General features: G+C 43.5%; 2 protein-coding genes across 4 annotated transcripts in view; one reads left to right on the forward strand and one right to left on the reverse strand.

The window, feature by feature from the left end:
- LOC139746324 (glutamyl aminopeptidase-like) overlaps positions 1-13,792 on the forward strand; it is a 181,951-nt gene that overhangs the window by 29,163 nt on the left and 138,996 nt on the right. For both annotated transcript variants that reach the window (XM_071657463.1, XM_071657464.1), the window contains exon 2: positions 10,360-10,494. The gene's annotated coding sequence lies outside the window, so the exon portion shown is untranslated. The remainder of the gene's footprint in view (positions 1-10,359; positions 10,495-13,792) is intronic.
- Positions 1,733-6,468, reverse strand: LOC139746326 (glutamine synthetase-like). 2 transcript variants are annotated; one of them, XM_071657468.1, is made up of 4 exons: positions 6,199-6,354; positions 5,164-5,911; positions 4,706-4,879; positions 1,733-3,372 (listed from the first exon to the last, which is right to left on the reverse strand). In XM_071657468.1, exons 3-4 carry the CDS (start codon positions 4,863-4,865, stop codon positions 2,447-2,449), a joined length of 1,086 nt encoding a protein of 361 aa, XP_071513569.1. In that variant the 5' UTR covers positions 4,866-4,879; positions 5,164-5,911; positions 6,199-6,354; the 3' UTR covers positions 1,733-2,446. The 2 variants fall into 2 exon arrangements, with proteins under 2 accessions (XP_071513569.1, XP_071513568.1); XM_071657467.1 differs by having other exon boundaries at positions 5,164-6,468.

The raw sequence follows: 13,792 nt of genomic DNA on the forward strand, positions 1-13,792 counted from the left end.
TTTTATGTGTGGCGGGGTGGCGACAGAAATGGATGAAGGCAGCAAGTATGAATATGTACATGTGTATATGTGTATATGTCTGTATATGTATATGTACGTATACGTTGAAATGTATAGGTATGTATATGTTCGCTTGTGAGCGTTTATATATATATATATATATATATATATATATATATATATATATATATATATATATATATATATATATATATATATATATATATATATATATATATGAATGAGAACGGGATGAAGGACCCGATCATCAGGGATAACAGACCCGACCATCGGCGATGAAAGACAGGATAACACACCCGACCATTAGGGACGACGGACACGACCACCAAGGATGACAAACCCCTACTGATACATGTGACTGTCAGGGATGACCAACCCAGCTCTCTCATTCACAAACTTTTATTCTCCAGAATAACATGTGGAATGTTGAACTTACGTTTACCAGAAGATTATATGCGAGTAGTATTAATGAGAAGGTATAGAGCAGGAAGGAATGTGCACCAACAGACAAAATGGATAAGGTTCTTGAGCAACACGATGAAGGGGTAAGATACTGTGCCTACGCCACTCTACTCCGTACATGATGAACACATATACGTGCGTTAAATGAATGAAATCCATAGTAAACAGAACTAGAGGATTAACTTTTCCGTTACAAACATACATGCAAAACTTGCCACATCCCGACACAACACCATCCAACTCGACCCAACGTCGTATCTTGTCACACGACTGTTTCATTCTACAATTTTCTCCGAAGCCTTAGATTGTTACCTTTAGATAACTCTGATCTCATAACACCTTGGACGGTCGAAGGTTTAGAGGCATTACAGTAGTGATAACGTGACAGACATGATTTTGGTAATTATTTTTGATAACTGATCCGTTACGTAATGTCGTTCCATTCTCCTTTCTCACAAAGAAGGAAAATTTTATATCTATTTTCGCAAGTTGCAACAGGTGCTTTGTTTTTCTAAGACTGTAGTGTAAATCGGACTCTCAACTACAAACCTTGAAAACATCACAGTAATAGTACGACGGTACAACCATTAAACATGTTGGTATGACCTTTGGTACGACGGTAAGATCCTCGAACATGTTACGACTCTTGAGTACGACGGTACGATCCTTGAACTTAATGTATGACCTTTGAGCACAACGGTACGATCCTTAAACATAATGTTACGATCCTTTAACATAATGCTACGATCCTTGAACATAATGTTATGATCCTTGAACATAATGTTAGGATCCTTGAGCATAATGGTACGATCCTTGAACGTAATGTTACGATCCTTGAACATAATGGTACGATCCTTGAACGTAATGGTACGATCCTTGAACTAATGGTACGATCCTTGAACATAATGTTACGATCCTTGAACATAATGGTACGATCCTTGAACATAATGGTACGATCCTTGAACATAATGGTACGATCCTTGAACATAATGGTGCGATCCTTGAACATAATGGTACGATCCTTGAACATAATGTTACGATCCTTGAACATAATGGTACGATCCTTGAACATGTATAGTATGTTTGTGACGGTCAGGTCAAGGTGTCAGAGGGTTGTCATGTCGAGCCTAAGGGGTTACCAAACACATAACACAGGTAGTTTTCTGGTGAAGTTTGTTATATTGCAGCTTAAAACTCGTCTTAACGCTTCAATAACCCTTAAATCGGTGAAGATATATAAGAAACGTCATCAGTTTCATTCTCATTATAATCTTTTATAAGTTCACAGATGAAAATTAGACATATATATTACACAAAGATTCGAATTAATCATGGTGTATATATATATATATATATATATATATATATATATATATATATATATATATATATATATATATATATATACACATATATATAGATAGATATATAGATAGACTGATGGATTATGCGTTATGTCAGAACAAAATTAATATTTGGTTATAAACATATGAACATAAGATTTCTTATATACATATAAACATCTGAGACAAGAGGAAGACACACTTGTATATTCATATCATTAAAGATAAAACTTGTACTCATTAGAAAGGAATTAAGATAATATTGATAATAATAACAATATCAAAGATAATACAAAGGCGGATTGTATCCGTGAATGTCTGGCATATAGCAACATCTCTGTGTAGGTTGTTCCCACATAGATTCAGAAATGTCATTAGTAGATCTGTTTATGAAGGTCAAGAAGGAAATAAAACCTAATTCAGTACGTATCAAATAAAAATAGATATTTCTTATAAAATGAAATGACCGAGTGAAACCTAAGGTAATGAAATGGATTGTGCATTGGTCCCTCGCGCCCGGCAGCTACTACTACGAGCTGCCTGCCGCTGGTGTTACATGGTAGAGAGATTCGTCCACATCTCTCGCATTAAAGATACTCGTCCACTCGTTTTTTAAGATCCTACTCGTCCAGGCAAATGGTTCGTACCAGGACTTCCGTAACCATGTAGGGATCTGCGTTGGACGATGGCCGTCGATCCTCGAGGTACCCTTGCTTCTCCTCCGCCACACCCCGGGGTATGCGGATGGAGCATCCTCTGTTAGCCACGCCAGCTGAGAAGTCATGGATGGACGATGTCTCGTGTAAGCCGGTCAAACGCCTTTCGTTATCCTTACCCTCCTTGGGATCGTAAGCTTTAATATGTCGAATATGGTGTCTCGACAACTTGTCAATCGCTTTTTCAATTTCGCAGATGCCGTTGGGTTCCCGCATCCCTTTAGTCGAGAAGTTAGTGTGCATTCCAGCGCCGTTCCAGTCACCAGGAATGGGCTTAGGGTCCAGTGATACTACGACGTTGAAGTCCTCAGCGACCCTGTGGAGAAGGTAGCGAGCCATCCAGAGGTCGTCGCCCATGGTGATGCCCTCACACGGACCAACCTGGAATTCCCACTGGGCCGGCATGACCTCGGCGTTCTCTCCAGAGATGTTGATCCCGGCATAAAGGCACGCCCTGTAGTGAGCCTCGACAACATCCCTGCCGTACACCTTATTGGTGCCCACACCGCAGTAGTAAGGACCCTGAGGGCCAGGAAACCCATTTTTGGGCCAGCCCAAGGGATGGTTATCGGTGGCCAAAAGCGTATATTCTTGCTCCATGCCGAACCAAGGATAAGTATCCGCTGCTTTATTCATGACTTCTTCACACCTGTGACGATGATTAGTCTCCGTGGGCTTCTTATTGTGTTTATAGGTCTCACAAAGGACCAGTTTGTTATCACCCAACCTGAAGGGGTCTCGGTATAGAGCTACAGGATGTAAATAGACGTCGCTGTTGCTGCCCTCTGCCTGACCCGTTGACGATCCATCGAAGTTCCAGATAGGCAGCTCTGGAAGGTAAAGATACATATAACTATCCAGACTGAGGTTATATGCAAGAGATGCAATAGAGAAAATCTTATTATGAATTGACTCAAGCCCAAACATCATTGTGACTTGCAAGCCTACACTCAGGTCTCCGTCGGTGTGTGTGCGGCCGCACCTGTGGCTGAGGTATTGATCCCGGGCTGCGGCCTCCCTCCCCATACTCATGCCATCCCCTCCCTCTCCTCCATCACCTCAGTAGGTTTGTCCAGAGCGCTAGCCTGCAGGACGCTCTGGTACAAACCTACGGTCACAACCTCAGCATTCCCTATAGGTGTCACTCATGAAAAGGTCGAGAGGATTGATATGTTATCTCTTACTTTGTTTCTTACCTTATTATCATGTTGATAACCCACTGGACTCATGAGAGAAAAATTCAATGACACTAACCCCTCCAGTATGATGGCACCAGTCCGTGGACATGACCCTTAGGTGTCATAGTCAGGCTTTTGATCTGAATTTTGAAAGTCAGGGAAAAGGTCAGACTGTCATACCCAAGGGTCATGCAGTCAGATTACATTCCATATATTTCGCAGAAACCAAACCTTCTCACGTCAACTGTACACTTATGGTCCACCGTAACACTGAAAAGTTTAGCACACTGTTTCATAGAAGCTCAAGAAAAGGGTGTGTGTGTGTGTGTGTGTGTGTGTGTGTGTGTGTGTGTGTGTTTTAAACGGCACAACTGCACAAGTAACAGGGTTCCGGCACACGTCACAATGTACTTATCGGGTATGCCAGGGTCAACAGTCATGACTGGCACGCTTGGCACACCTACTAACGGACAAGTGTTAGGCTCCTGACAGACATCAGTGCGTGTCACGACGGGTGACTCACCTAATGTCAGACATCAGTTTGTGCCAGGGTCAAGACAGACGACCCTGATACATCTACAAACAGACAATAGTTGGTTCCAGGGTCATGACAGTTGACCATGACACGCCTGACACATCTAATGACAGACATTAGTTGGTGCCAGGGTCATGACAGTTGACCATGGCACGCATGACACATCTGATGACAGACATCAGTTGGTGCCATGGTCATGACAGTTGACCATGGCACGCATGACACATCTGATGACAGACATCAGTTGGTGCCAGGGTCATGACAGTTGACCATGGCACGCATGGCACATCTAATGACAGACATTAGATGGAGCCAGGGTTACAGCAAGTAACCTAGCACCCCTGACATTCATTGACATACATTAGTTAGTGCCAAGGTCGTGACAGGTGACCCTGGCACGACTGTTACACCTGGCAGAATACTAGAATGGTGGAAGGTTCACAGACTCACCAGTGGGACTCTTGGGGATGAAGGTGACGGTGCGTGTCTTAGAGCGGAGGTGCTCCCCGGAGCCGTCCACCCACACATACATCACCTGACATTTCTTGTCTGGGATAGGTAGCTTCATGTACCGGTCCAGTACGGCCTTGTTCATGGCCACTCCTGACATGGTGGTGATGGTGTCTGAAGCAAATGTCATAATATTAAATGCGGTACTGTGGTTAGTTGGTTGTTTGGGCTTCAGGCCCACCATCTGCCAGGATAATCAAGGCCATCAACGTCAAATCATATTCACCAGTCGATAAAAAATTCACATACTGAGGATGAGTGTAAAACATCTTGCGCTATGAATGTGGACAATGTATTACGAGACCCAGATATTGATTTCATGACATTATTTCATAAAATTTCTCAAGATTCAGGGAAGTGGACAACTGATTACAGAACAATATGGTCTGAAGTCTTACCTCGAATTCAAAAACCCAAAATGGTCTTGTTATGTACTGGTATCGTGGAGAAGTGTAACGACATTGGTGAGGGTGAAAAGCGTCCCGCGCTGGTATATATCGTACTCATGACGTCACCTGCTCATGCGCACTAATGGGGGATTTGCACAGCCGCTCTGCACCCATTGATTTGGACGCTGGTTTGGTTACGTAATACTCTAAATTTTGTAATGTTTGAACTGATCATCAGACAGTAAAAGAGAAGCCAGTTGATGATGGAAGAGATATTTTTTTCAGTTTCAGTGATGTGATATCCGTACAACAAGCAGCTAAGAGATATTTGTCATGTTGTAGCTGGCAACTGTTCGTGACAGCGTCCGTGCGGTAAGGTACAGTTTTGCATGTGACAAAATATCAATATCTTAAGATGTTTCATGTGACGTGCTTGTTATTTGTCTCTACATCGTTGGATGGACTTAGCCTACGGGTAATACTGAGGCAAGGACTTTTAATTTCCTGCAAGTCAAGTCATTGATCATGTTATCTTGCCAACCAACTAACACAAGCTTCCTTGAAACAAGTTCACGGCTCTCTCCGTGGTTTTTGTATGTACTTCTACCCTTTATATGCAATAAGTGACTGTCGACCATCTATCACACCTTAACCAGCGAATCGTAAGAAAGAGTAGAGACTTCCGCAGACATCACGTGATCAAGGTGTGGGTGCGGGAATTTCCATGACGGTTGACGCATGTCCACTGCCCCCACTCCTATCCAGTGGATGAGAAGGGGTCATTAATGGATCCCTCCGCCTTCCTCCGCACCACACATATCATTAGTAAATATGTACAATGTATAATATAAACAGAAAATCTGTATGCTTCCCATTCTAAGCTGATGAGTAGGGATAAACACTGCTAAAAGCAGTCGGCAGGTCTTTGTCCTCCCACAGAAATCTATTTACATCGGTTAGCTCACGACTCCAAGGCAACTATCACATAAACAGGGATTTTTACTGTCGAATTACCATCCAAACCCTTGTTACATAAATACTTACATAGCAATCATGGAGCTGTATTGAATATTTTCCTTTCTATTTCTTTTGTAGAGTTATGCGGTATTATTTATTACTTGTAGTGTTGGATCAATCCAGGGAGCTAGTCAGGAAGTTGACGGAAGTTGTTATGTACTGTATACTTCAGTAACAGCCTCGCGACTAGACAACACTTCCCGTGGCGTCCAGAGCCACGTGTGTGCTGTTGCGACTAGTTCTGGCCGGATCCTGGATGTTGTGAGGGGGGAGATAGAGGCTCGGGCCGCATACCTGACTGTGAAACGCTGAGAGTGAGGTAAACAATATTGGCTGGCTGGCAGATCTCCAAGGTTTGTTCGGTGTTGCATCATTACCTAGTCCTGCCATATCATCCTCCTCCCCTCCCACCATCCCGTTCACGTTTGTTATCCATTCATTGTGTTCCTCATTATTTGTTATGTTGTTCCTTTCCCTTACTCGCTAGAAATTTATACCCTTACTGTGTTTGATATACGTCTCCCACTGATTCATGTTACAAAGCAGTTTACTCTGGTGGAGTATACGACTCACCAAGACGATATAGGAAAGCGGAGGCAGTGAACCACTCATACGCTCCAATAGATATAGATGAACGACCATGAATGTCATGATGCAGTCATGAAATATCAATTTGTGTATGTTAGTGTTGTTTAGAATTTGTTACACGGAATACAGAGGAATGCAGACAGCTACAGATCAATCGACAGAGTAAAAATATGTAGAAAAAAGAATGTCAAAGACTTTGGATCATAGATAAAAAAAAAAACGAATTCAAAACGCACATAAACAGTGTTCTCTTGCTCAAGAGTGTTATGATAATTAGAAAATTCACAGCAAGAAAGAGAAACATAATAAAGAAAATATTCAGCATGAACATAAATAGTATAGCAGAATACTGTTGTGCTGAAAGCTCAGCACTTAAACTGATGCCAAAAAACAATTTAGAAAGAGTAAAGCAACACTAAACAAGTATCTTTGTATTTTTTGATATTTTGAAGGAGAATCACCAAACTAAGTCATACATTGTTTAATACATTGTTTATTACGTGTACTTACATAGATGACTGGATCTTCTGTAAATGCTCATAGGCTTCGGGGGACTAAGGATGTTCCATGTTTGTAGTGTTTGTAGGTAGGTGCTCTCTCTCTCTCTCTCTCTCTCTCTCTCTCTCTCTCTCTCTCTCTCTCTCTCTCTCTGTATATATATCTCTCTTGCGGATACTAGGTGGAAAACTGTCAACGACCAGGGAGGTATATCGCTGGTACTACCCGTCTGGGTATCGATAGGACTAGTGACGGTTGAGCCAACACTTCAGTGGTTGTCAAGTGTCACTCCTTTGGCCCACTAGCTGTCCTTACGACCTCGAACTGATATGTCCCTACGATCTCGAACTGATATACTTGCAGTCAAGCATCTTTTCAGTTGCTCATTCTTCAGTTGAATTTTCACACCTCATGCCTGCCCACCCTCCTATGTCCTCCCAAACTGGACCTCACACCTTTCTCCCTATTCCACTTAAGGGTCTTACTACCCCTCATCCTTGTCTGATAATTATCTGTATAATTTTCCTTGTTTAAAGGTGTCTATACCTTCCATTTCATTACAGTCATTTGTCTTCCCACATTTCATTTACCCATACGGACCTGCATCGCATGCCGTAAGCGACTTCATTCATGCCACTTTTATGCGAGGCCGAGTGCACCTTTTGGAAGAAATATTTGCTGAACAGGGGTCATCAGCCCCATTTCCGGAGGCTAGTAACACGGGCAATGGTTGCCAGACTCCCCGACATACCCTATAGAGACCCAGCCACTCATACTATCATCGCCAACGTCACCAGTAGTTTTCCTGCCTTTAAAATGAATAAAGTCACCAACATCATTTAAGAAGACAAATCCGTAAGCTTGTCCTGCTTCGGCCAGCGTCCGCACGCAGTTGGCAAGGTTGTAGCCTGAAGCATTTACTGACGAGTCTCGTAGTTTCGACCAGTACTGTTAGATAGTCATTAAGGTTTGTAGCTTCAGGATATTCTTTACTTTTTTTTTCATGTCGAAAGCTCCAGTCACGAAGAGAAATCTCCATTGAGGCCAGGCCTTTTATGGAATTTGAAAATTTGCCTAAGAAAAGGGACAGGTCGTGGTTGTTTAGATAGACGTAGAAGGTAAATAATTCCAATTCTTGGTGGTCTCGGAAAAGCAGCAATCACAATAGCGAGTTGTCAACAACCACAAAACTCATGCGACATTTTGTTAAGCCCAGTGCTGAACGGTTTAGCAAATGGCGGAGGCACCCATGCAGCCAACTTTCATCTTGATGTATTTGGTATGAAGTAAATTAGTGTAACGTTGTAGAGTAAGGCAAGTGGGTTAAGATTTGGTCAAGTAGGTGGAGCTAATAAGAGGTATTGTTTAGGTTCGACTCTTTCTGGGGAACAACCTAGAACTAGAGCTGTGATACCAGTACCCTACTCAAGGTTGAATAAATCCAATATGCAAACGAAGCAGCTTAACATGCAAGAGGAATCTTCGGCACCTGAACATAGCCCATCTCTCAGGGGTAGATCTACCACGTTGTGTAATGTGGAGCTTCTAGGACAGGTTAGATGTTACAGTATTACGATCTGTATTTATTGTGTTCATTGATGAAACGAGTTGAGAATCTCTGAGGAGTTTTCGAAAGAGAAACATGAGGAATCTGAGGTGTTTAGCTAAGTTTGCCCACCTGGGAATCCTCTCCAAATCTAAGTTTATAAAGGTATTTGTCACGGGACATGGCGTAGCATATTTTAATTTAGGCTTCATGTAGGACATAAAGAACTTGCTTGATATTTCCATATCCACGAACTTAATTGCCGTTCTGTTATATGTCAGAAGACTGACTCCTTTACTGTTTTCCTGAGACAGGACAAGCAAGACACGTTGTCGTTGCTCACGTCTCTCTCGCTCACAGATCCCTGCTGTATATTTCCTGCTGGATATTATTCATGCTGATGTCTTCTCTTTCTATGTCCCTTCTTCATTACTTTACGTTTACTTGGATTGAATGTAATCGACCATTTATCAGACCGACTTTGGAGTTTGACTAGGTCCCCTCGTAAGTTAACGGAAATCTCCACACTTATCATGTCCTTCATGATGTTGCAATCATCTACAAATGCACTCGGATAAGACTTCAATCATTTTGATATGTCATGCATATAGATCAAGAAGACCAATGGTCCCATAGCAGAATCTTGCAGCTTACCGCTTGTGACCTTGACCCATTAGATAAGGCTTCCCTGACATGCGTCCGTTTTTCATTTCCGCAAAGATAACGTTCTATTTATCGAAGGAGTCTCCCACTTATTCCAGAATGAAGATTCAACTTCTTTATTAGCCTTCTATGTGGTACAGTATCAAATGCTTTCTAGCAGTCCAATTTGAACAACCTACTCAGCTTTCACATCTGTTTAAAATCAGCTCACTCTCTCGTAGAAATATGAGGTTCGTTGCACACTGTATACTTTCCCTAAAATCTTGTTGTCTCTCAGTTAGATACTTTCTTCTCTAGAGGAATTCATTCGTCTGCTTTCAGATTATCTTTTTACAGACGACGCTTGTTAGGGAAAACGATCTGTAGTTCAATGCATCTTCCCGGTCTCCTTTCGTATAGAAAGGTATATTTGCTTCTCTCTTACCACTTTAATTTTCTCCAGCGACATCTTGAATATTTCATGTTGTTTATCAAGTGCACATGCACACATCTCCATGACCATGAGACTTTCATGGATCAAAACCCTTCAGTATTCTGTTTACGTCTTCTAGAAATTTCATTGCTTTCCAGGACGTTCTTTCCATTCCATTTCACTGATGCTGGAAATACAGTGCCTTCTACTGTGAAAGGAATTTCGAACTTATCTTCAAATTCCTCACACATCCTTACATCATCCTGTATATCTCTTCTCTCTGACTCTAGCTTCCTTATTAGATAATCTTTAACAATTCACTCCTGAGGAACTGGGAACTGTTTGGATAATCTCATGCCTTGTCCATCGTATTTGTTTCATAGTTTCTCTGTTCCTACTTTCTTATTCAACTGTACCCGTTCCTTACTGGATACAGTTCATGATTTTGTTACTGACTGTAGATATTTTTGCTTCGTCACAGTTACACGTGTGTCACGGATCTTGCCATGAGTCATGGGATGTGACGTCATCACAACAGAGGGAGATGCGATTATGAAATCAGCAAGGATGTCACAAGGATGTCAGCAAGGATGTCAGCCATACATCAACAAGTCAGGTAAGAGAGATCAAAGACGTCAGGGGGGAGGACGGGTCATCAGGGGTGAGGGTCAAATGAGGAGGATAACCTTTTGAGATGATTGTTCTGGTCCCATGATACAGATCTCTCAGCAAATCATACCAAACTCTCATTCACTTAGTTTCCTGTTTATGATATTATGAGTGGGTCAGGAACGTACATCAAGGTCAACCACGTACATCAAGGTCAGCCAGGTGCATCATGGTCATTCACGTACATCAAGTTTAGCCAGTTGCATCAAGGTCAACCAAGTATATCATGGTCAGCCAGGTGCATCATAGTCAGCCATGTACATCGTGGTCAGCCAGGTGCATCATGGTCAGCCACGTACATCATGGTCAGCCAGGTATATCAAGGTCTGACACGTACATCAAGGTCAGCCAGATGTATAATGGTCAGCCAGGTGCATCATGGTCAGCCACGGACATCAAGGTCAGCCAGGTATATCAAGGTCTGCCACGTACATCAAGGTCAGCCAGGTGCATCAAGGTCAGCCACGTACATCATGGTCAGCTAGGTGCATCATGGTCAGCCACGTACATCATGGTCAGCCAGGTTCATCATGGTCAGCCAGGTACATCATGGTCAGCCAGGTACATCATGGTCGGCCAGGTACATCAAGGTCAGCCAGGTGCATCATGGTCACCCACGTACATCAAAGTCAGCCACGTGCATCATGGTCAGCCATGTACATCATGGTCAGCTAGATGCATCAAGGTCAGCCTTGTACATCAAGGTCAGCCAGATGCATCATGGTCAGCCTTGTACATCATGGTCAGCCAGGTGCATTAAGGTCAGCCACGTACATCATGGTCAGCAAGGTGCATTAAGGTCAGCCACGTACATCATGGTCAGCCAGGTGCATCAAGGTTAGCCACGTACATCAAGGTCAGCCAGATGCATCATGTTCATCCATGTACATCATGGTCAGCCAGGTGCATCATGGTCACCCACGTACATCAAGGTCAGCCAAGTGGATCATTGTCAGCCACGTACATCAAGGTCAGCCAGGTGCATCAAGGTCAGCCACGTACATCATGGTCAGCCAGGTACATCATGGTCAGCCACGTGCATCATGGTCAGCCACGTGCATCATTGTCAGCCAGGTACATCATAGTCAGCTACGTACATCATGGTCAGCCACGTGCATCATGGTCATCCACATGCATTGTGGTCAGCCACGTACATCATGGTCAGCCAGGTGCATCATGGTCAGCCACGTACATCAAGGTCAGCCAGGTGCATCATGGTCAGTCACGTATATCATGGTCAGCCAGGTGCATCATGGTCAGCCAGGTGCATCATGGTCAGCCACGTACATCAAAGTCAGCCAGGTGCATCATGGTCAGCCACCTACATCAAGGTCAGCCAGGTGCATCATGGTCAGCCACGTACATCATGATCAGCCAAGTGCATCATTGTCAGCCATTTACATCATGGTCAGCCACGTGCGTCATGGTCAGCCAGGTACATTATGGTCAGCCAGTACATCATTATCAGCCAGGTGCATCATTGTCAGCCACGTATATCAAGGTCGGCCAGGTGCATCATTGTCAGCCATGTACATCAAGGTCAGCCAGGTGCATCATGGTCAGCCACGTACATGATGGTCAGCCACGTACATCATGGCCAGCCAAGTACATCATGGTCAGCTACGTACGTCAAGGTCAGCCAGGTGCATCATGGTCAGCCACGTACATCAAGGTCAGCCACGTGCATCATGGTCAGCTACGTACATCAAGGTCAGCCGGATGCATTAAGGTCAGCCATGTACATTAAGGTCAGCCAGGTACATCATGGTCAGCCAGGTGCATCATGGTCACCCACGTACATCAAGGTCAGCCACGTGCATCATGGTCAGCCAGGTACATCAAGGTCAGCCACGTACATCATGGTCATCCAGGTACATCATGGTCGGCCAGGTGCATCAAGGTCAGCCACGTACATCATGGTCAGCCAGGTATATCATGGTCAGCCAGGTGCATCATGGTCACCCACGTACATCAAGGTCAGCCAAGTGGATCATTGTCAGTCATGTACATCAAGGTCAGCAAGTGCATCAAGGTCAGCCACGTATATCATGGTCAGCCAGGTGCATCATGGTCAGCCACGTACATCATGGTCAGCCAAGTACATCATTGTCAGCCACTTACATCAAGGTCAGCCAGGTGCATCATGGTCAGCTACTTACATCAAGATCAGTCAGGTGCATCATGGTCAACTAGGTACATTAAGGTCAGCCAGGTGCATCATGGTCAGCCATGTACATAATGGTCAGCCAGGTGCATTACGGGCTGTAGGTAGAGGGTAGGCTTGCTTGGTAAGCAGATTATAAGGGTGAGTTAGGTATAATGAATGAATCAACTTGCAGGTCAGGTGGATGACCCACACATAAGTAGTTGTGATGAGTGTTTGGTAGGTAAGTCTTGTCGAAGGTATTGTTCTATTGGAAGAGTCCAATAAGTTATTCAGATGGATGTTTCGTGTGGGACAGCGGCCGATTTAGTGGGTCAAGTACATGAACATACGCTTGAGTCCCATCACATGATTATTGTATCGTTTCTTAAACGTCACGTGGTCTGACTTGTAAGGGTGAGCTGTTCTACTGGCTCTCCTCTCTGGACGTGGTGATTATAAACAGTGACTAGGTGTTTGTGCATGTATGATTGTGCCTGTACACTTGTGCATGTACACTTCAGTCTGTTGTTGAACGCTCACCAAATACTTAGCCATCGAAGCGCCTCTCTCTTTTAGAGAAGAATTCGGCAGCAGTATACTCATAGTAACCATATGGAATGATTATGGTCACTGTTATCAACAGGGAACAATAAGAAGGTGATTAGTGTGATATGAACCAAGTATGTTAAGAGGCAACTCCTTCTGTCTTAAGTGACCCTCTGATACGGTGATGGTCCATCTCCCATACACTCTTACCTTAGTTTTCGATTTAACGATTGTCTTTGATCTAAGTCCTATCTTTGAGCGCTTATTTATTACCGTAGGAGATATAGTAGGTGAGTGTCATGATTTTCTCATGCAAGAGATATATCACTGGCTGGTCTGGTACACTTCTTACATACTTGTCCAGCGCACTTTACACTTCTCTACTGTGCATCCCATTCTGTTTCTAATGGTATCTGTCAAGGTGTTGAAGGCTCTTGGATCCCGGATATATAAGGGATTCTCTCTTTTTGTGCATACCTCACCTTTGGATTTCAGAGGCAGTGTTTTACAAATTCTTCCATGCCCATCGTGCCAGCAGAATGTTACTTCTAAA

This window comes from Panulirus ornatus, chromosome 64, assembly GCF_036320965.1.
Source record: "Panulirus ornatus isolate Po-2019 chromosome 64, ASM3632096v1, whole genome shotgun sequence".
Lineage (NCBI taxonomy): Eukaryota > Metazoa > Arthropoda > Malacostraca > Decapoda > Palinuridae > Panulirus > Panulirus ornatus.